This window comes from Oryctolagus cuniculus, chromosome 14 (assembly GCF_964237555.1).
Source record: "Oryctolagus cuniculus chromosome 14, mOryCun1.1, whole genome shotgun sequence".
Lineage (NCBI taxonomy): Eukaryota > Metazoa > Chordata > Mammalia > Lagomorpha > Leporidae > Oryctolagus > Oryctolagus cuniculus.
The window spans coordinates 75,814,496-75,837,226 of record NC_091445.1 but is presented as its reverse complement, the minus strand read 5'-3'; the positions used below and the strand labels follow the sequence as shown (position 1 = coordinate 75,837,226).

Genomic DNA, 22,731 nt, shown 5'->3' with positions numbered 1-22,731 from the left:
TCCAGTTTTTCCACATCCTCCCCAGCACTTGCTATTGTCTGTTTGTTGATGATAGGCTTCCTAGAGGATGAGAAGTGTTAAAGAGAATTTTATTTATTTGAAAGAGAGAGAGAGAGAGAGAGAGAGAGAGAGAGGTCTTCCATCTACTAGTTCACTCCCCAAATGACTGCAATGGCCAGAGCTGGGCTCATCTGAAGCCAGAAGCCTGAAGCTTCTTCCCAGTCTCCTATGTGGGTGCAGAGGCCCAGGGACTTGGGCCATCTTCTGCTGCTTTCCCAGGCCGTAGCAGACAGGTGGATTGGAAGTGGAGCAGCCAGGACTTGAACCAGTGCCCAAATGGGATGCCAGCACTGCAGGTGGCGGCTTTACCCACTATGCCACAGTGCTGGCCTCAGATTCACTTTTCAAATACCAGCAATCACCAGGCTGACCAGGCTGAAGCCAGGACCCAGGAACTGAATCCTGATCTCACATATGAGTGGCATGCATCCCAGTACTCGGGTCTCCTGCTGCCTTCCAGAGTGTGCGTTAGCCAAAAGCTGCAATTGGAAACTCAGCTGAGATTCAAACTGAGTGGCTTTTTTTTTTAAAGATTTATTTTATTTATTTGAAAGACAGAGTTATAGAGAGAGGTAGAGACAGAGGGAGGTCTTCCATCCGCTGGTTCACTCCCCAGACGGCCGCAATGGCTGGAGCTGCGCCGAACTGAAGCCAGAACCAGTGCCCATATGGGATGCTGGCGCTTCAGGCCAGGGCTTTAACCTGCTGCGCCACAGCGCCGGCCCCCACAAGTGGCTTCTTAACTGCTGTGCCAAATACCTGCCCTTTTTTGGTTAAATTATTTTGATACATAAAAATTAAATAAATTTATGGATTACAATTTGCTGTTTTTATACATCAATCCAGTGTATAATGTTTAGAGTAAAGATATTTATATATTTTATATATATTATGTATACACACACACACTAAATATAATTTCTTTGTAATGAAAATATTCAAAATCCTTTTCCCCTAGACTTTTTGACAATTCTTAACTTTAAATTCTAGGGCTGCTTCATTTTAGATCCTTATATGTTACTGTTACCAGTTTACTGATGTGAAAATGGAGGCATAGAGAAATTCTTTCAAGGTCTTAAACTTCTTGGGAATGGATCTGATTTCTACCTTGTAAACCAGAGATCTTTCCACCAGGCTGCTGGGAGGTCTGTGGAAATTCCTGCCAGGAATCCGGAACTTGCGAGCTCTGTCCAAAGAGAGGGCAGATCTCAGGAGGAACTGAGGTGACCTACGATGATCCCAGGGAGTGTGAGATATTATCTATCTTTTCTCCAACTCTCCAGTTGCCATGTTACCCTGTTCTGCTGCATGTTCTTCTGAGTACGAAGTGGGTATCTTTTTTTTTCTTTGTCTTCTGCTAGACTTTAAGCACTTTGGTAGGTTCCTCTGTACACACAGAGCTGGGCACAAAGCCTGGTACATAGCGATGAATTAAATTGGACAAATCAGTCAGAATCATTAGAGAATGAGTTTATTATAGCTCAGCTTTTTGGGAGGAAAAATAGTACAACAAAAAGATAAACATATACAATAAATGTTACAATTTATTAAGAATAACAGAACCAAGTTTAGTGCTTGCATGGATAGATTGGCTAGCTAAAGCAAAAGGAAACAGAGCTGAAGCGTACAGGTGTATGAAACTTCAGTCTAGTTGTAATTCAGTGATGCAGTTGTCCTGAACCATCCTAGCCTCAAATTCCCCAAATATCTAAAACACACACTCAGTGTTTCTCATAGTCTTTAAGCGGTTTGTAAAATGTAAAATATACAGGAGTGTACAGTCAGAAGTGAACCCCCTTTATCTCACCCTTCCTCCCATACTGAATAGAATGTTGGGCTCTCAGTCCCAAGAACAGAGCATATTCTTTTTTTGGGATTGATGGTTTTTTGAAAAAGTTAAGCAATTTATTTATTTGAAAGGAAGAGAGGGAGAGACAGAGTGAGATCTTCCATCTGCTGATTTACTACCTAATGGCTGAAACAGCCAGGGCTGGACCAGGCCAAAGGCAAGAGCCAAGAATGCAAGCACTTACGTTATCTCTGCTGCCTTCACAGGCATGTTAGCAGGAAGCTGGATCAGAGGTGGAGCGGCTGGGACTTGAACCTGTGCTCCCATAAGGAATACCTATGTCGTAAGCTGCAGCTTAACGCGCTGTGCCACAGTGCAGGCCCCTTGACTTTCTTTTAACAGCAAACACGAAAGTGACAGTTCTCAAATTCCACATAAAGCCAAGAGGCACTGAACTGAGAAACCTGTTCTTAAGGGCATCTCTTGCTGTGGCTAGAGAGTAAGCGTGACGATGCAGTCTGAACTGGTCATGCGAGTGTCAAAGCAGGAAGCTGCTTTTTTTTTACTGATGAATTGTTTCAGACAAACTGTCATTTGCACACAGAATTAGGACATTGTAGAGGTGCTTCTCGGGATGCGTCAAGCTAAAACCCCCTTTCTCGACATCTCCAGATGGTCCCTCGGATCTCTGCTTTGAAGAAGGCAGGTCAGATGGCTCCTGCAATGGTTTTCTTAATCCAGCTGAGATATTTGTTTGTAAGGAGAATGTAGATTCCAGGCTTCTGGGAGTTACCACATTTTCCAAATGAAGTGACACCCCTGAAAATGTTGTTGCAGATGAGAGGGCTTCCAGAGTCCCCCTGCAACAGAAAGTCGTGTGTTTTCAATGGGTGCTTTCCAAAGATAATCATTCACTCATTCATTCATCCATTTGCTTAGCCACATTTCACTCACATGTTCTCTCTTCTCCATTTCCTTATTTAAAGGCTAATTTAAAAATCTTTGATTAATTGTCTGCCCTCAGCATCACTTAACACAGAGCCACTAGAAGGCTTGAGATGGGATCTCAACTACCAGCTCAGCTAACTGAGACCAAGAAGCACTTGTGGTGTTTCAGACAGGTTTTAGGGATTTTCCTTTGTTGGATTCATCAGCTCCCGTGACATGCTCGCTGACTTGTAAGCCCCTTACGGATCCTGAGTTCTAAAGAGATTCAAACCCTGGTCAAGCCTTGGCACATCAAGACAACATGGAGAAGGACAATACAGAGGTTGGGAGAAAGATGGTCTTGGTCCAAATCCGAGTCCTCTGCATTGCCACCAGGTTATTTCACTGGGGGAAATTAAATAATTTTTTACACCTCAGTTCTCTCATCTGTAAATAATACTATCAGTGCCTATCTGATCACATCATTTGAGTATTAGATAGTCCAACAGGGTACTGTAGAACTTGGTACAGTCCCTGGCACCTGATAAGCACCAGCTGTCATGATCACTATTGAGAGAGCTGCCAAGAACGGCCACTCAGTGAGACACTGAGAATGATCACTAGTAGGGAGGGAATGTTCTCTGAGCAGGTTTCACACGGGACAAAGGAGCAGACCAGCAGTGGTCCTGGCAGCCGTGGGCATTAACTGCAGTGCCTGCTGTTCTCCCTAGGCACTCTCTTTTGACCTTAATTCCCACATCCCCAAAACATCAAAAACTTTACTCACTTGACATGAATCATCTTCACCTTTTCTGCCACCAGCACAGATCATGCTGTTTTCAATAACTGGCTTGAGATTATAGTGCTTTGCATCATTGCATACTCTTCTGTCTATCACAGTGACATTGACTTCTCTCAAGGTATTGGAAGTCTTGCACGAGTCTTTTTTGGTGCTGCCCCATCCTGCCACGTGACACTTGGTGTGAGGCTTGACATCTTCTCCTGTTCTGGGTAGCGGAAGTATTCCTACAGCTTTGGTGATTGTTGCTTTACCTTTCAGCTAGAAAAAGTTCAGGAAACAGAGTTTTAGACGAGGGCCACACTAACACAACTAGCATGGGTTGGAATACATATCTTACTTATTTAGCATGGTCCCTTGTGAAGGACATGGCCCAAGACACATTCCAACCTGTCTCAGAAATTGGTAATTGATTTTTAAAAGCTACAGTCTTTTACTAGGTCTGTGCAGGTAAACTTCACTTCAGTTGACTGTCAGTGGTGTCAGTGGTGACTGACAGTTCTGTGCTTGAAACCGTAAAGGAGACCCAGATCATCTTTATTCAGGTGGTCTTAGATTTGTGAACTGACTGGTGCAGAGAGCAGCGGAAGCAACTCAGGGCTCCAGGTGCAGTGGGGCAAGGAAGAGAGGGGTCAGTGTCCTCATTTTCCACTTGGGAGGCAATGTGGCTTCCCTTCTCCGAGCAGGGACCAACCAGCTTGAGGGTCTCACGTGCCTTCAGGTGCTCACCCAGGCTCTGCCCTTCTCTTTGTTGCCCTCTTACTGGCTCAGGCTCGTGACCTTGACCTCTCTCTTGCCAAAAGTTCATGGCAAGGAGAGTAGGCAGTGTTGAGTGTTGAGGGCAGGTTAAGTAGAGGGTGGAGAGATGGATTCTGGTTATTTCATTTATTCCTGCCTTACCTGTGGAGGAACTTCCTTCATGGCGGATCTGGGAAAACACAGGAGCTCGGCAGCAGTGGCACTATCACATTCCTGCCACTGTACTGTTTTCAAGCCCCACTTGCTGCCACTAGACTGTCCCTGTTTTAGGTGGCCCCTCTGAGTTGCTTGTGCTGCTATCCCCTCTCTGAACATTGACAAGTGACATGGCCATAGGGGAAAGTCTTTGCGTAGAACGGGACTGCACACACCTATGTGCACTTGTGTACTTCTCTCCCTGTACTACCTCCTCACGGCCTGCACCGCTGTTGGCTGGCTCCATGGGCTAAGAGGATCAGGGGACTTGGAGACTTCATGAATGCATCAGAAGTGGAGTCAGGGAGGCCTCTGTTTGGAGGGATCAGTCCAACCAAACTCTCTGTGTCCAAGCACACAGGGCCACAATGACTCCAAATCAGGTTTTAGCCCTGGAGAGTTAATTAAAAAATCCTGATGTCCCTTTTATGGTTTTCTCAGCAGCATCATGCTACTAGCCACAGTGCCAGAGGTGGGAGGGAGCTCTCTGACCCTACTCCAAAGGCAGAAATGGCTCACCTTCCTCACTTACCCTACCGCTTTGTAAAGGCAAGAATTTAAGGCCTTCAAGCAGACCCACCCATGGCTCTACCACTTGCTCGAAACCTGAGTCCAGAACCCATTCCCTTCTCTTAATTCACGTTGTCACTAGGTGGCTTAATCCCATCCCTTATTCAAAATCACTCTTCCAGATGTCAGAGTACATAGAAATAAATAGACGAAAATACTTAACCATGTGCTTACATTCTAGGGAGAGATGCAGAGAAGCAAACACAATCAAAAGTACATCAGTGTTAAATTCTAGAGAAATACTCAATAGGGAAGTAGGCCCTGGAGTGCCCTCTGGGGGCGAGGGAAGGAGTTGCCCTTTTCTGCCTAGGAAGCTGTTTAGAATAGAGCCTGGGGGAGGAGTGATGCCTTGAGGGAGAGGCCTGGCCTGGCAACCTCAAGACACCGTAGTGTGGGAGGCTCAGCTGTAAGAACTGGAGGGCAAGGAGTGTGGAGGTTTTGCCGGAGACAGAGCTCAGCCTCCTGCCAATGAGGCTGTGCAGAGCCCCTCGGCCTCCTTTTAACTCCTACTGGTGAGCTCACATCGGCCCCTTTGGATTAGTGGGAACCTCCTGTGCACACCCTGCCTTGCAATCTCACCTCCCTTTATTCCACTATCTGTACAGCAACCAGAACGGGGACTCCAACAGCCGGTCTGATCATGTCACTTCCCTGCTCAAAGCCCTTCCCCGTCTCCTTGTGCATCAAGTTCAGCCTTCTTGTCCAGGTTTGTAAGGCTTGGCTTTGTTCTGCTCATGCCTCTTTCTCAAATCCCAATAATTCCTTTTTCTCCTCTCTTCCTCTAAATGGCACCTCTCATGCTCCTTTTCTTGCCTGGAAGGCCTTTGCCTCTTTTTTTTTTTTTTTCCCCCTAGCCTGGGAGGAAGCTTTTCTGACCACAGTGCTTCACAGGTCCTCTGCTTATGTGTCTCTGTCACTGATGACCAGGTAGGAAGGAACAGCTGTGGCTGCAGTGCTGCGTCCTAGCTAGGCTCTGTCCTCCACACTGCAGGCAAAAGACAACCTTGGGAGCCTCAGTGAGTAAGAATGTTTACTCTTTCAAAATAGTTGTCAAAAAAGAAACGTCTTTACCTGAAGGAGTTGAAGATCCCCTTCAAATGTCTGCGGGTCATAGCAGGGATAGGAAATTGCCCTTTGAATGGAAAATACTTGCTCAAGCTTCTCTTTATGGGATGCGGTGTGGGCCCCAAGAATAACTTGAGGCTCTCCCTTTCTGGAAAAAGCAACAACATAGAACTTAATGTGAGAGAATGGTTGCAGCTAGGCCATGGGCTGCGCTTAGTCAAGTCTGATCAGTGTTTGCACATGGCTTCCTGTTTATACACAAGCACAGCAAGACACACGGAGCTTATGGAGCAGTTTTCTTTTGGCGTTTTAGGACCTTTTACTAAAAATATAAAGGTGGGTGTGGGGTGTGTGTGTGTGTTATGGTACATGGCTTCAGCCTCACTCCATCTTTTCAAGGAGGAAGCAATGGGAAGGGAGTCCCAGACCGTTTGGTAGAGGCAAGCACACTGGGTTATAAAGGCCTGGAGAGATCTGCTGGGTGCTGACTTGGAGCAGGGTCTCCCAGGGTGAAGGTGGGTGTGGCCATTTCCTGGGGCTGCCAGGGCAAGGAGGAACTCAGCTTTGCCAGGGGCTGCTGAAGGAGGAGCTGCGGGTTTCTCCACCTGCTTTGGATTGGTAGAATAAAGCCTTCTCCTAGTGGCCTCCATCGGCAACTGGATTAAGAGGCTAAACCCAAGAACTAGAGCAGGGGTTTGCTTTTCTATGCTTCTGGCAACACTGAAGCCTTCAAAGATAAGAGCAGTTGACCAGAGTCATGCATTTACAAGTTGCAATGACCTGGCTTTATAGTGAAAATTTAAAGTTGAGTCTGTATTAGTGCCTGTGCTTCTGCATGTGTGAGCGTGTTCATGCACACACACTCACACACACACAGAGAGAGAGAGAGAGAGAGAGAGAGAGAGAGAGCGCAAACTAGGACTAGTCCTGAATCCAGCTGTTGAATGTAATGATGGCTATTCCCGGGAGGCAAAAAAATTTGCCTGATTTGTTGTGCAGACTTTACACCAAGCAGTCCTATTGATTATTTCCAGTGAAATTTGTGCTGAAGTTCTTACTTGACAAATTCACGTTTTATACAACAGTATATGTAAATCTATTTGAATCTTTTTTTTTGTGAGAGTTAATTTTAGGCCCCTTTTTTAAAAAAATTATTTGAAAGGTAGGGTTAGAGAGAGAGAGAGAGAGAGAGTGAAGGGGAGAGAGAGAGAGAGGGAGAGAGAGAGATCTTCCATCCACGGTTCACTCCTCAAATCTTCTGCTGCTTTCCCAGGCACATAAGCAGGGAGCTAGATTGAAAGTGGAGCAGCCAGGACTTGAACCGATGCCCTTATGGGATGCTGGCACTGCAGGTAGCAGCTTAACCCACTACATCACTACCCCAGGCCCCCTATTTTGTTTATGCAATTGACACTAACATCATCAAGGAGATAAAAGATATTGCTTAGCAACAAAAGGGATTGACTAAGAAAATAGCAGCATCATTTTTCTGTCTTTCGAATAATGACTAATAAAACCATAAGTTTGATCACAGGAAACTGCTATTGTTAAAAATTAAACAGTCAAGGCCGGCGCCACGGCTCACTAGGTTAATCCTCCACCTTGCGGCACCGGCACACCGGGTTCTAGTCCCGGTCGGGGCGCCAGATTCTGTCCCGGTTGCCCCTCTTCCAGGCCAGCCCTCTGCTGTGGCCCGGGAGTGCAGTGGAGGATGTCCCAAGTGCTTGGGCCCTGCACCCCATGGGAGACCAGGATAAGTACCTGGCTCCTGCCATCGGATCAGTGTGGTGCGCCGGCTGCAGCGCACGGGCCGCGGCGGCCATTGGAGGGTGAACCAATGGCAAAGGAAGACCTTTCTCTCTGTCTCTCTCTCTCTCACTGTCCACTCTGCCTGTCAAAAAAAAAAAATTAAACAGTCAAATAGCAGTAATTTCTAATGGATCAATCTAATATGCATTTTTTTTAATTTCTTAAAGATTTATTTATTTACTTGAGAGGCAGAGTTACAGAGAGACAGAGGTAAAGAGAAAGGTCTTCCATCTGCTGGTTTACTCCCCAAATGGCTGCAATGTTCAGAGCTGAGCTGATAATGGATCAATCTAATATGCATTGACACGGAATGACACCAATGACATATAGGTAGCCATCTGTAATTATAGAGGACATTCAATTTTATCTACTTTGTAAAATATACTCATGAAAAAATTCTGGATCAAAATATACCAAAATACTAACAGTAACTATATGGGCTTGAGTAGATTATTATTATTTTTTGTCTTTCCTGTGTTTAAAAATTTCAATAATATTAGTATCTATAGTGAAAAATTAAAATAATATAATGAAGTGGTCACACATTTCAATCTTGTTCTATTGCATCTAGCTTTTGCTTTCAGAAGTAAATAGTATAGTATAGTTATAATATGCTTGCCTGCTTGCTTCTCCATCCCCACTTAATTTTGGCTTTGGACTTGATAATCATTTTCACCTCTCAGCATTGAGAATGAGGATCTCGGAAGTACTTACAGGTCACAGTGAGCAGCCGTCAACACCCAGTTGTCGTTGATCAAAGCCCCTGCACAAACTTCCAGCCCTTTTATTAGGACCATGTAGCGTCTTCCATAAGGTGGCACTTCTTTTCCTCCTATAATTCCCTCACAGCACTCTAGAAGAACTGAAATGAATGATTCAAAGTGAATTTCTGTCCTATCCAGTCATTCATGCATTGCCCAGCCCCCCAAGCTGAACTATAATGGGCTATAATGAGTTGGGCTATAATGAGCAGATTCAGTGGAAGTTCATGGACAAGCCCTCATTAAGAGGGAAAGTAGCTCAAGCAGCCCAGCTGGTTCTGGTTTGGAGCTTTCTCCTGTAGAATTCTTGACTATAATTCTGTTTCCTGCAACACGTAGTTGCTTGAGAGTGTTGAGTACTGAGTGCCCCTCATCAGAAACTCTGAAATCTGGGGCTGATATTGTGGCACAGTCGGTTAATTGCTGCTTGTGACACTAGCGTTCAATGGAGAAGCACCAGTTCAAGTGCCCACTGCTCTGCTTTTGATAAAGCTCCCTGCTAATGCACCTGGAAAGGCCGTGGAAGATGGTCCAAGTACTTGGGCCTCTGCTATCAATGTGGGAGACCAAGATGGAGTTCCTGGCTCCTGGGTTTGGCCTGGCCCAGCCCTGGTTGTTGTGGCCATTTGGGGAGTGAACCAGAGATGCGAAGATCTCTTTCTCTTTGACCCTCTTTCTTTGTTGCCTGCCTTTAAAATAAATAAATAAATAAATAATAAATCTTTAAAACACTCTCTGAAATCTGAAATGTTTCCAAATCTAAAACTTTTTGAGTGTAACACCACCCATGAAACTTTTGTTTCATGCATAGAACAGTGAAAAATATTGTAAAATTACCTTCAGGCTATGTATAAAAAGTGTACATGAAGCACAAATTATTTTCATGATTAGACTTGGGTTCTGACCCCAAGATATCCCATTATCTGTAAGTAAAAGTGTCATAATCTGAGAAAATCTGAAATCTGAAACTTTAAATTCCAAGCATTTTGGGTAAGGGATATTCAACCTGTCCTCAGTTTTGGGTTGTTTTATCATGAGTAAACACTCCTACTATGTTAGATTTTTATTTTTTTGGCACATGTCTAAATTGATTTATCTTTTTTCCCTTTTTTACTTTGTTAAACCTACAGAAATGCTTCTCTTTTTGAGTAAGAGTTCTCACGCCTCAGTATCGTAATAACTCGGAATGCTAACTTCAAGTGCTGATTCTCTAGACCCACCTTTGGAGTGAGCCTGGGAGTCTGCATTTTGAAGAAGCACCCCAGATGATTCTGGTGCAAGCGACTCCCAGAGCAGCTGTGGGCTGAATAAGGCTGTGACTAAGTCAAGGAAACCAATGATTTATGCTATTTTTGCTCTTTTGTGCAGGCATAATAGAGAGTGTTTCACAAGGGAGCCATTTGATGAGAGGTGGGATAGCCAGGAGCACCTGGTCAAGGTTAGAGAGCTGGAGGGGAGAGGGCAGGGAATGTAGTATTCTTGGCTAACACTTGTGACTTGGTTCTGGTCCCCAAACTTAGCCTTTCTGCTCCCGAGTTGGATGGGGATTAATTGTCTGTCCTCTGATTCAGAGGCAGATTATTGAGAGCCTTGTTGAACTGCCATGGATGAAAAAGTTCCTTATTAATAAGACATGCATCGGTGCAAGGAGGGACACTGTTGCCTCTTATCGCTCGAGAAAGATCCTTGGGGACAATCAGTTTACAAGGAAACTAAACCCATTGTCTTGTTTTCATGAGCCTCATGTTATTCAGGCTCCCTGAGCAAGCTGGATCAGCAATGAATATGACTGTCCACCTTATAAATACCAAAGTTGTAGATTTTTAGTGACTTTTACTTATTTTTATCTTGTTTATCCTTTTTGTTATTATTTGTATGGAAAATGGGGGTGAGATTGATGAGCTAGAAAAAGGGATGGCGCGGGACCGGCGCTGTGGTACAGCAGGTTAATGCCCTGGCCTGGAGCGCTGACATCCCATGTGGGTGCCAGTTTGAGACCCGGCTGCTCCTCTTCCAATCCAGCTCTCTGCTATGGCCTGGGAAAGCAGTAGAACATGGTCCAAGTCCTTGAGCCCCTGCACCCTCTTGGGACACCTGGAGGAAGCTTCTGGCTCCTGGCTTCAGATAGGCGCAGCTCGGGCTGTTGCGGCCATTTGGGGAGTGAACCAGCGGATGGAAGACCTCTCTCTCTGCCTCTCCTTCTCTCTGTGTAACTCTGATTTTCAAATAAATAATTAAGGAGCTATAAAATATATGTTGTGGCTAAAGAACAAATGCTGGTGAATGCCTTCAATAGAGAAAGCCAAAAGCAAATTCCTTAACTGCACTCCTGCTTACATTTCTAATCCCAGGCTGAAATCATGACAAGACCACTTTCCTAAGAAATTAACATATTCATTTAATTTTTTCCATGCAATTATTCCACTATTATGTTTAACTCAATATTGTTAAAAATGGATGCAAGGATGAATGAAACACTGTTCTTGCCATCAAAGAGCTCTAGTAGTAGGAAGCTTTATAGGAAAAGGCTATAGACAGTGGCTTGGACAATCCCCATGCTAGACAGTGTGCACAGTGCCTTGGGGTGTATACGAGAAGCAGAGGAATCCAGAGACATGAGAGAATGCTGTTGGCAGAGAGCTGGTGAAGTCTTCATGGTGAAGGCTTTTTTTTTCCTAAAGAAAATTGAGAGGTGTGTGATAGTTCTGCAGCTGGGGCCAGAGGAGATTTCAAGTGTCAGGTTGCTGTAAGTGAGAGGCAGCATGGTTGGTGATTGTGAGATAGAACAAGTTGTAATATTAAATTGCCGTAAGGACTTACCGTGTTTAGATACTTTTGAAATCCAGATGTGATAGGTATCTTAGAGCCAGTTCTCAAAAATTTTAGCTGCTTAGCAAAGTGATTTTTTTAAAATTTAATTTAAATTTTATTTATTTATTTATTTTTTATTTTTGACAGGCAGAATGGACAGTGAGAGAGAGAGACAGAGAGAAAGGTCTTCCTTTTGCCGTTGGTTCACCCTCCAATGGCCGCCGCGGCCCACGCGCTGCAGCCGGTGCACCGCGCTGATCCGATGGCAGGAGCCAGGTACTTATCCTGGTCTCCCATGGGGTGCAGGGCCCAAGCACTTGGGCCATCCTCCGCTGCACTCCCTGGCCACAGCAGAGAGCTGGCCTGGAAGAGGGGCAACCGGGACAGGATCCGGCGCCCCGACCGGGACTAGAACCCGGTGTGCCGGCGCCGCAAGGTGGAGGATTAGCCTAGTGAGCTGCAGCGCCGGCTGCAAAGTGATTTTTTTAAGGCTCTACCTTGACCCGCTATTATTTAATTGTTTAGATTAAATTTATTGTGATGTCTATGATTTCCCATTACCTTTCTGGATTTATTGTCTTTAATATAAACAGTGTTTCTTCTCCCTCAGAATTTCAAGTAGCTTTAGAATAATACCCATGTCCTCCCTGTGTCAGGGAGATAGGAAGTGTCAGGAAATTTCTTTTTCTTTTCTTTCTTTTTTTTTTTTTTAATTTTTTTTTGACAGGCAGAGTTAGCCAGTGAGAGAGAGAGACAGAGAGAAAGGTCTTTCATTTCGTTGGTTCACCCCCCCAAATGGCCGCTACGGCTGGCGCGCTGCACTGATCTGAAGCTAGGAGCCAGGTACTTCTTCCTGGTGCTTGCGCGGGTGCAGGGGCCCAAGCACTTGGCCATCCTCCACTGCCCCCCCACCCGCCCCGGGCCACAGCAGAGAGCTGGACTGGAAGAGGGGCAACCGGGATTGGAACCTGGTGCCCATGTGGGATGCTGGCACCGCAGGCGGAGGACCAACCAAGTGAGCCCCGGCGCCAGCCCCAGTCAATTTCTTTAAGTTCAATAAGCAGTTAAGATTCAGTCATCACATAGTCAGGGCAGAGTGGGAAGGAGCCCCTTCTCCTGACTGCCTACCATTCTTGGACTGTTCACTTCCCCCCTATAGGTTGGATTGTCTCAGTGTCAGCCTAGCCGCTGATACTGGCCTTAAAAATCTCACAATATTTCATGGCAAGTCTAGTGTTTAAAATATTTTAGTAAGTCATATTAAAATCAAAGGAAAAGGGGCCGGCGCTGTGGTACAGCGGGTTAATGCCCTGGCCTGAAGCGCTGGCATCCCATGTGGGTGCTAGTTCTATTCCTGGCTAATCCACTTCCAATCCAGCTCTCTGCTATGGCCTGGGAAAACAGTAGAACATGGTCCAAGTCCTTGGGCCCCTGCACCCGTGTGGGAGATCCAGAAGAAGCTCCTGGCTCCTGACTCCTGGCTTCGGATAGGTGCAGCTCTGTTCGTTGTAGCCATCTGGGGAGTGAACCTGTGGATGGAAGACCTCTCACTCAGTCTCTACCTCTGTAACTGACTTTCGAATAAGTAAAATAAATCTTAAAAAAAATCAAAGGAAAAAACAGCAATTAGAGTAACAATAATAATGTAAATGCCTGTGATTTAAAGCCATTCATTAATGCCAGATACTTGCTCTAATTTTCATTGTGATGGAAGGTGGGTGCTAATCTTTCCATGTGGAGATAAGGAGGAAGAATTTTGGAAAGGCAGTTCACTTGCCCATTTTCATACAGTAATAAATGGCAAAGCAATATTCTAACCCAGCTCCACATCATGCAAAACTGTATTTTTTTCCCATCATAAAGAACTGTCTTCCAAAACAGTGGCTTTTTTCCTCTTTCTTTTGAAATACAGAGCTGTGTGAGAATCTGGTAAAGTAAGATGCACATATGCATGTAAATATTTGCCTACAGTTTTGGGAAATTTACAGACTTTTTGATATTCACCCATGACTTTGAATGAGCTTGTGGATCCCAGGTTAAGTACCCGGCTCTGAAGGTATCATTGAGCTTTATCTTGGTACATGGCTAAGAACAGGAACCATGGGTTCAAATCCTAACCCTAGTACTTAACAGCTGATGAACTTTAGTACATTTACTTAATATTTCTGTGTCGTTTCCTCATCTGTAAAATGGGACTGAAGAAGATTAAATGCATTAATATATGTAAAGCACTTAGAATACTGTTATTTTTAATTTTAAGAGTTGGCAAATATGTACATATATATATATATATTTGACAGGCAGAGTGGACAGTGAGAGAGAGAGACAGAGAGAAAGGTCTTCCTTTGCTGTTGGTTCACCCTCCAATGGCCGCCGCGGCCGGCGTGCTGCAGCCGGTGCACCGTGCTGATCCAATGGCAGGAGCCAGGTGCTTCTCCTGGTCTCCCATGGGGTGCAGGGCCCAAGTACCTGGGCCATCCTCCACTGCACTCCCTGGCCACAGCAGAGAGCTGGCCTGGAAGAGGGGCAACCGGGACAGAATCCGGCGCCCCGACAGGGACTAGAACCCGGTGTGCCGGCGCCGCAAGGTGGAGGATTAGCCTAGTGAGCTGCGGCGCCGGCCTATGTACATATATATATGGGCATATAGTTCATTGGATTATTTAAATTGATGTTATTATTTTCTTCACCTCTTTTGCCATTGGAAATAAACACACAAATTTGGAAACTAAAAGTTTTGAGATTTATCTGAGATCCATCACCATTCAGTTGTACATATTTATATGACTAGGAGATCCAGTTAATAAATAATCCATACATCACACATTTAATGGCTTTGTCAGGTTTTCATTTAAGAGTTTGCTGTAGATTTGCACTGAATTTATGACAGCCACCAGATATAGTTAATGCTCTCATATTTTTTGCTGTGGACATATGGGTACATTTTCTTCTTAAAAAGCCAATGCTTCTTTTAGATGGCAAAGACAAATGGTAACATTGAAAATGATTAGAAATTAAGCTATGGCTTCTTTTTCCTTTTTGCATAATGTTAAGCATAAATTAAATCAATGTGGGCCTTTACTTTTTCATGAACAAGACTGAAAAGCATATGAAAAATACATCTTACCTCCAAGAATGAGGAGGAGAGAGATGGCAGCAGGAACAGGAAGACGGAATGAGATTTTCATGGCTTCTGTTCTCTGCATATGGAGACCGTTTACTTTCAGGTGTTGACACTAGTGATATATGATGAAACACCAAGGATGTGGGTTCTTTTTTCCCCTCTTTCTCTGCTGTGATGCTGAAGATTCTGATGTTTTATTACTGGAAGATGCCCTTAATTTGTCTGTGGTGTGGTTTCTTATTTGTTTCACAAGTGAGGTTATTTCCTCTGGGGTTACACATCTCCTACCTAAATGGCAAATGTGACATCACAAGATTGTGTTAATTTAAGAACATTAAAAAAATTGTTCTTCTTTGACAACATTTTCATTTTAACATGAGAATTCAAGTGGTCTTAGTCCATTTTTGGCTGCTGTAACAGAATACCTGGAACTGGGTAACTTAAAAAGAATAGAGATTTGTTTCTTATAGCTCTGGAGGTTGGGAAGTCCAAGACCAAGGGGTTGTGGTTGCTAGCAAGGGCCTTCAGAGAGAGAGAGAGACAGAGAGAGATGGTGGTGGGTGGGTGGGGAATGGGCAGAACATAGCCTTTTTATCAGGAATTCACTCCCAATAATTAACCCACTCTTGTAATAACAGCGTTAATTCATGAGTGCAGAAGCTTAAATGTCCACCCCTTGACATTCTCTCTCTTTTTTTTTTTTTTGACAGGCAGAGTGGACAGTGAGAGAGAGAGAGACAGAGAGAAGTCTTCCTTTGCCATTGGTTCACCCTCCAATGGCCGCCGTGGCCGGCGCACTGCGCTGATCTGATGGCAGGAGCCAGGTACTTATCCTGGTCTCCCATGTGGGTGCAGGGCCCAAGCACTTGGGACATCCTCCACTGCACTCCCGGGCCACAGCAGAGAGCTGGCCTGGAAGAGGGGCAACCGGGAAAGAATCTGGCGCCCCAACCGGGACTAGAACCTGGTGTGCCGGCGCCGCTAGGTGGAGGATTAGCCTAATGAGCCGTGGTGCTGGCCCTCTTGACATTCTCAAGAGAGAGAAACCAGCCCACTTGCCATCCAAGCTTGAGAAAATTCAGGAGTAGGTGGCAGAGAAGGGCGATGAGGTATTTCAAGTGGGACTGGCAGGAGAGATTGTAGTTTGGTTCATTACCTTTTTTTTTTTTTTTTTTTTTAAGATTTTTACTTATTTTTACTTATTTATTTGCGAGGTAGAGTTACAGACAGTGAGAGGGAGAGACAGAGAGAAAGATCTTCCTTCCATTGGTTCACTCCCCAAATGGCCACAATGGCCTGAGCTGTGCTGATCCGAAGCCGGGAGCCAGGTGCTTCTTCGTGGTTTCCCATGCAGGTGCAGGGGCTCAAGCACTTGGGCCATGTTCTACTGCTTTCCCAGGCCACAGCATAGAGCTGGATGGGAAGAGGAGAAGCCGGGACCCGAACTGGCATCCATATGGGATGTCAGCGCTGCAGGTGGAGGATTAACCTAGTGCGCCATGGTGCCGGCCCCTCATTACCTGTATTTTTAATTTTTTTTTATTTATATAAATAGAAGTTCATTACCTCCCATGCCTATTTAGAGATTGTGTCTGGCTGCAAGAGGATCCTCACTGCAGATACACCTCCCTTTAACCCTCCACAGGGAAGGAGTCAAGGAGTGGTAGGGCACTAAGGACTCGTGTATCATACCTTTTATTGCACCCCAGATGATCTCTGCCTCATCTTCCTAGACTGCGTATTCCTTCCCAGTTATTACTGTGGTAACCTCCTGAGCACGGGCTGTAACCAACTTCCTGTAGACACCACCCAGCATCACCTTAACTTACTCTTTTGTGGTCTATCTCTCACCCACCTTGGGCTTTCTCATTGCATTGGGGTATGAGATATCAAGGAATTTTCCCATTTCCCTTCTGGCCTGAAGGACCTGGATTATATGGCGGACTATAACTCACCCAGCGAATCAGGAAGCTCTGTGTGGGAAGCAGTGGGCGATGTGGTTAGAGAGGATGGATAACTGTTAGCTCCAGGTCTATGGATGTCACAGGACAGCGGGTGCTGGTGAAGACTTGATTATTTATTTATTTATGCAATCTGTCTTCATTCAAAAGAGACCACCCTGGCACCAGTGTGGAAACAATAGCAGCTCCTGAAGGTGAGTCTGTAAGAGGCTCAAGGGGCAACCATCTGTTGGCAACTGGAAATCTAGAAATTGTCTCAGAACAGTGTTTTCATAGAAATACACAATTTTAACCTAGAGGTCTGTGTATTGAGCATGGGGTACTTCACAGAGGGGAGGGCAAACACGCATGTTGGGAGGCAAGGCCAGGAGCTGCCAGTGATAGAGGAGAGAATGAAGCTAGATACAGGGTGATTGGGAGGTTGTTGTCCAGATCTGAACGAACAATGGCCATAAGGATGGGAAAGAAGGGATGGGTAAGGAGGGATGATAATTGGTTTATTTAGTGCTTATGAGTTTCCACAAAGGGATAAGGGATTTGGGGGTAGGGTGTCCAGGGCCAGGGAAGAGTGGCCTGTGTTGGAGAGCGGAGATGGCAATGGGCTCCTACACTGCTGCCTGGTGGCCCTATCCCCTGCCCCCAGTAAAGAACAAGTGCGGGAACTGGATTTCCCTGAAGTGGGACGGGTGGGAGAAAGGTAAGTATAATTTGTTTGACTTTCTGAACTGTGGACTTAGAATGAACTTTGTCATGAGAACAGACTTTTGTGGGCTACTCACTCAATCTTTCTGGTTGCAGTTTGGTTACTTAGATGTGGTCTAGGGCCAGAGGTTTCTATGTAGTGGGTTTTCTAGGTAATGAAGCTGCCAAACCATTCTGCCTCCCTTTGCTGCCCAGCACACAGCTCTGCCTCTTCCCTTGTCACCCAGCTCAACCATTCACCACCTCCCACTGTTGCTGCATTTACTGCAACTATTTGGACAGTCCTTTCATTTCTTTCATTAAAAATCACTTTACTGACATACCATGTAATTTACCCACTTAAAATGTACAATTCAAACATTTGGTATTTATCACATTATTTAAAAATTATTGAAAATATGTGTAACATAAAATTTGCCATTTTTGCTATTTACAAATTTGAGAGGCAGAGAGGAGAGAGAGAGAGAGAGAGAGAGAGAGAGAGAGAGATGAAGAGTGAGACAGAGAGCGCCCATCTACAATCGCTGGGGCTGGTCTAGGGCTAGAGACAGGAGACAGGAATGCAATTCAGGTCTCCCACAAGGGTGTCAGGTGCCCAATTACTTGGACATGACTGTTGCCCCCCAGGATCCACAAAAGTGTGACACAGGAGTCAGAAGTTTTCCAGGTTCTTCAGTATGGACCGTGGGCATCTTAGCTGCTGGGCTGAACACCTGCTCCATAACTATTTTGAATTGTATAATTCATTGGCACTAGTTATATTCACATTGTTGTGCTACCATCATTGCTACACTTTTTTAACTTTTATTTAATAAATATAAATTTCCAAAGTACAGCTTTTGGATTACAGTGGCTTTTTCTCCCCCATAACTTCCCTCCCACCTGCAACCCTCCCACATCTCTCGCTCCCTCTCCCCTTCCATTCACATCAAGATTCATTTTCAATTGTCTTTATATACAGAAGATCAACTTAGTATATATTAAGTAAAGATTTCAACAGTTTGCACCCACACAGAAACACAAAGTGTAAAATACCATCATTGGTACATATTTTTTTAAAAAGATTTATTTATTTATTTGAAAGTCAGAGTTACACACAGAGAGAAGGAGAGGCAGAGAGAGAGAGAGAGAGATCTTCCATCTGCTGGTTCACTCTCTAACTGGCCGCAAAGGCCAGAGCTGTGTCAGTCCGAAGCCAGGAGCCAGGAGCTTCCTCTCGGTCTCCCACATGGGTGCAGGGACCCAAGGCCTTGAGCCATCTTCCACTGCCTTCCCAGGCCGCAGCAGAGAGCTGGATTGGAAGTAGAGCAGCCGGGACTCGAACTGACGCCCCTATGGGATGATGGCACTGCAGGTGGAGGCTTTACTCACTATGCCACAATGTGGAACCTGACTAATATGGTTAGATCTCTAGTGGAAAAGGCAGATAGCACGTATAAAAATATGAAAGATATTGGTAAAGAGATGTGCTCATTAGTGGAATCCACTCAGCTGAGGAAATAGGGGACTTGAAGACAGGTCAGTAGATACTGTCCCAACCTAAGCACACAGAGATATAAGGGTGAAAAACAAAACAAATAACAACAAATTCAGACCACCCAAGAGCTATGGGATAGTATCAGATAAATAGGTAATTGTAATCCCAATCAGAAAATGGTCAAGAGGACATAAAAAAAATACTTGAACAGATGATTATAATAGAGTGAATCTTTTATCTCTGGGGAAGGAATGAAAGACTTTGCACTTGTCTTTGTTAGCCTGGACTTACACTTGCAGTCTGATTCCATGTTTCACTAACCTAAACTGCTTGGACAAACTTCCCTCTTTAATTCAGTTTCTATAACATGGTATGCTCATTCATCCAACTTAAAATACTTATTAGGTACCTACTGTGGGAGAGATCTGGGAGTCTGAATAGAGAGCAGAGTCACTAATCTCTAGTGGTTAGGGCTTTGGAAAGAAGATAACCCTGGCTCTAAATCCCAGCCCCACCATTTGACATCGACATCAAATGTGAACACAGTAATGCCTAGTTTATGGGTTGTGGAGAGCATTAGACTAAGGTGATGGTTGTAACTGATATATGGTCTGGGGTTGATCCCAGGCATTTCTCCTGTTTCCTAGGTGATCATAAAATGATTATTATGGCAGAAAAGTGCTGAATGTGCAGTTTTGCCTGGCACTTATTTTATATTCAGCAAATATCAAGGCACATGCTGTACCCAAACTCAACCTGGAAGACCCTAAATTTTTTTCTAGACACGTCCCTGAATATAAACCTGATTTCTTCATTGTTATGATGTGTGTGTGTGTGTGTGTGTGTGTGTGTGTGTGAAGGGGGTGGAGTCAGGAGAAAAGTTCTCCTCCAAGTTGGCAGAGCCTGGATGGGCTCAAATCGCTTGTGGCTTTCTCCCACAGGAGTTTCAGGGGATTATTATTTAGTATTCCTCCTGTTGGCTTCTGTCAACACATGGAAGTCAGGGGCTGTAGCCAGCGCCACCCACTTTTGCAGTCTGCACTCAGCAGACTGGGTAGTGCCTTCCTGTCATTTCTCTGAGACTTAGTTCAGCCTTTCCTCCACCCCCAAAACAACCAGATGCTTGTTTTATTTTATTTTATTTTTTGTGAAAACACATGCTTTAGATTATGCTGTGAAACATTTATAAGTCTATTTTCCAAAAGTCCTTGAATTGGAAAGTTTGATGATTAACTGGTGATGATGGCTTGGTGATGGATACATATATATAGGAGTTATTATGTTACTTTATGTAATTTTGGACATTAAAAATGTACAGTGGGGGCCCAGCGCTGTGGCGCAGCAGGTTAACGCCCTGGCCTGAAGCGCCGGCATCTCACATGGGTGCTGGTTTGAGTCCTGGCTGCTCCACTTCCGATCCAGCTCTCTGCTATGGCCTGGGAAAGCAGTAGAAGATGGCCCAAATCCTTGGGCTCCTGCACCCAAGTGGGAGACCTGGGAGAAGTTCCTGGCTCCTGGCTTTGGATTGGAGCAGCTCGGGCTGTTGCGGCCATTTGGGGAGTGAACTAGCAGATGGAAGACCTCTCTCTCTTTCTCTCTCTCTCTCTCTCTCCTTCTCTCTGTGTAACTCTGACTTTCAAATAAATAAATAAATAAATCTTTAAAAAATATACTGTGTACACTGGGAGGCAGCAGCAATGGCTCAAGTAGTTAGGTTTCTTCCACCCCCATAGAAGTGATCCTGGTTCCCAGCTTCAGCCCTGACCTGGCCCTAGACATTGTTGGCTTTTGGGAAATGAGGCAGTGGCTGGGGGCTCTCTCTCTATGCATCTCTGTCTGTCAAATAGAAAAGCAAATAAATGAATAAGAGTACTTGATGACTTACCTATGCTATTTTAATTGTACCTTTGACAGCAGAGTATCTTGCAATGTATTTTTGCATTTATATGGTAAAATATTATTTAAACTTGACCATTTCACCAAATATCCTGTATCAACACTGTAAAAGAATTTGACTAATTACAATGTAAGAAAAAGTCTTTAAAGTCTAACTTAGTGTGTTTTAAGTGTTTATTCTGTTATTATTTGGACATTAATAGCTGTGAGATGGCTGATTTTCCTATGATCTAAGTGAATTTGAAGGACTATATAGGTATATCCGACTTTTTTAAAGTATTTATAGAGAGCAATATAGACACAGTTTTTGTGGTCAAGCACTGAACCACTTGAAAGTACAGCTGTTGGGCAGGAAGTTGTAGCTCTGTAGTGCTTGGAGTTCTGTGCACTACATCTCATTGTAGTAAATATTTAGCATCTGAAAATCACATGTTCTGTTGTGGGAGGAGGGTGACTCCTGTGGGCACTAGGCAGTTTGGATTATAGTTTGTGCTTTGTTCACCAGATCATTTTATTAGATTAGATTTAGTTACTTCTCAAGAAAGGTATTGGAGGATGCTATGGTTTGAGCAATTCACCTGAAGTTCATGTGTTGGAAACAACAGTGTGGAGAAAAGGGACCTTTTAGGAGAATGAGTCACTCTGTTATGTCAGGAGTGTTTCAGTTATATTGGGAGTGAGTTCCTGATAGAAGAATGACTTTGGCTCCCTTCTCCCTCTTTCTTGTGCTGCCTTGCCTTTCTACCTTCTGCCATGGGGTGATGCAGCAGGAAGGCTCTTTCCATATGTGGAGCCCTTGATCCTGGACTTCCTAGACTCCAGAACTGAAAGAAATAAATTCTCTGTTCTTTATAAATTACCCATGCGGGGAGTGGGTATTTAGTCTAACAGTTACCACTTGTGTCCCACATCAGAGTTCCTAGGTTTGATTTCCAGTGTTGGCACCTGACTCCAGCTTCCTGCCAGCGCAGACCCTGGGAGGTAACAGTAATGGCTCAAGTAGTTGGATTACTGCCACTAATGTGGGAAACTGGATTGTGTTCCTGACTCCTAGCTCTGGCCCTGGCCCCGGCCCAGCCCCAGTATTTTGGTCATTGGGGGGAGTGAATTCATGGATGGGAGCTCTGTCTGGTTGTTTCTCTTTCTATGTTTTTCTGCCTCTCAAATTAAAAAAAAAAAAAAAAAACCAGTTTCAGTCTATTGTTGTAGTAGCACAAAAGCACATTAAGATAGAAAATTGGTATTCAGAAGTAAGTTTGGTGCTACAACAAATACCTGAAAATGTAGAGTAGCTTTGGAACTGATAGAGGCTAGAATTTGGAGCAGCAGGTTAAAAAAAATACAACTTACTTTGCTGGAAAATGAAGAGCAATTCTGGGGAGGGTTCAGCAAAGAACTGTGGGGGAAATTTGGAACTTAGCGATTACTGCTGTGGTTGTGATAAGAAGGATGGTAGAAATATGAATAGGATGGGCCATTCTGGAGGTCTCAGCTGGAACTGAGGAGTACAGACCAGCTTGTTAGGTAGCTGTAAAAAACTTAGAAAATTGTGTCCATATCCTGGGATTTTGTGGAAGGCAGAACTTAAATAAGGATGAACTAAGATATCTGGCAGAAGAAATAGTCAAGCAATGAAGCCGAAAATTCAAGGTTCAGGGTGGCATCTTTTGGCCACATACAGTAGTCAAAGAATCCAGAAATTATTTAAATATGACATTTTTGTTTTTGAAAAGACAGTAAGAAAATATTAAACATTTTTGGCCTGATCATGTAAAAAGTGAAAGTTATATCTAGGAGAGCAAACAAAGGATGTGGCCAAGTCTTTCTTTGCTAAAGACATCTCCATGGATGGGAAGGAGCCAGGTGGTATTCGTTGAAACAGTGGGAGAAAGACCCTGATGGCATTTCAAAGATCTGAGAGGCTTCCTCCCATTGCAGGCTCAGAGTGGGACCTTGAGGCCAAGGTATCCAGAGAGGCACCCTTGAGTCCTCAGTACCCACTGCTCAGGAATATCTGGGGACCCTA

General features: G+C 44.4%; 1 protein-coding gene across 1 annotated transcript; it reads right to left on the bottom strand.

Annotated features, from left to right (window-relative positions):
- Window positions 1-1,521: 1,521 nt before the first annotated feature.
- LOC100346200 (granzyme A) lies at window positions 1,522-14,854 on the bottom strand. The gene is made up of 5 exons (XM_002713977.5): window positions 14,673-14,854; window positions 8,688-8,835; window positions 6,171-6,312; window positions 3,564-3,836; window positions 1,522-2,709 (listed from the first exon to the last, which is right to left on the bottom strand). Exons 1-5 carry the CDS (start codon window positions 14,749-14,751, stop codon window positions 2,557-2,559), a joined length of 795 nt encoding a protein of 264 aa, XP_002714023.4. The 5' UTR covers window positions 14,752-14,854; the 3' UTR covers window positions 1,522-2,556.
- Between the last annotated feature and the right edge of the window lie 7,877 nt (window positions 14,855-22,731).

Coding starts and splice junctions, on each gene's coding strand:
- LOC100346200 (XM_002713977.5), bottom strand. CDS start 14,751: ATGCAGAGAACAGAAGCCATGAAAATCTCATTCCGTCTTCCTGTTCCT. Junction 8,836..14,672: donor TCTCCTCCTCATTCTTGGAG/GTAAGATGTATT, acceptor CATTCATTTCAG/TTCTTCTAGAGTGCTGTGAG. Junction 2,710..3,563: donor GTGAAGATGATTCATGTCAA/GTGAGTAAAGTT, acceptor TTTCTGTTGCAG/GGGGACTCTGGAAGCCCTCT.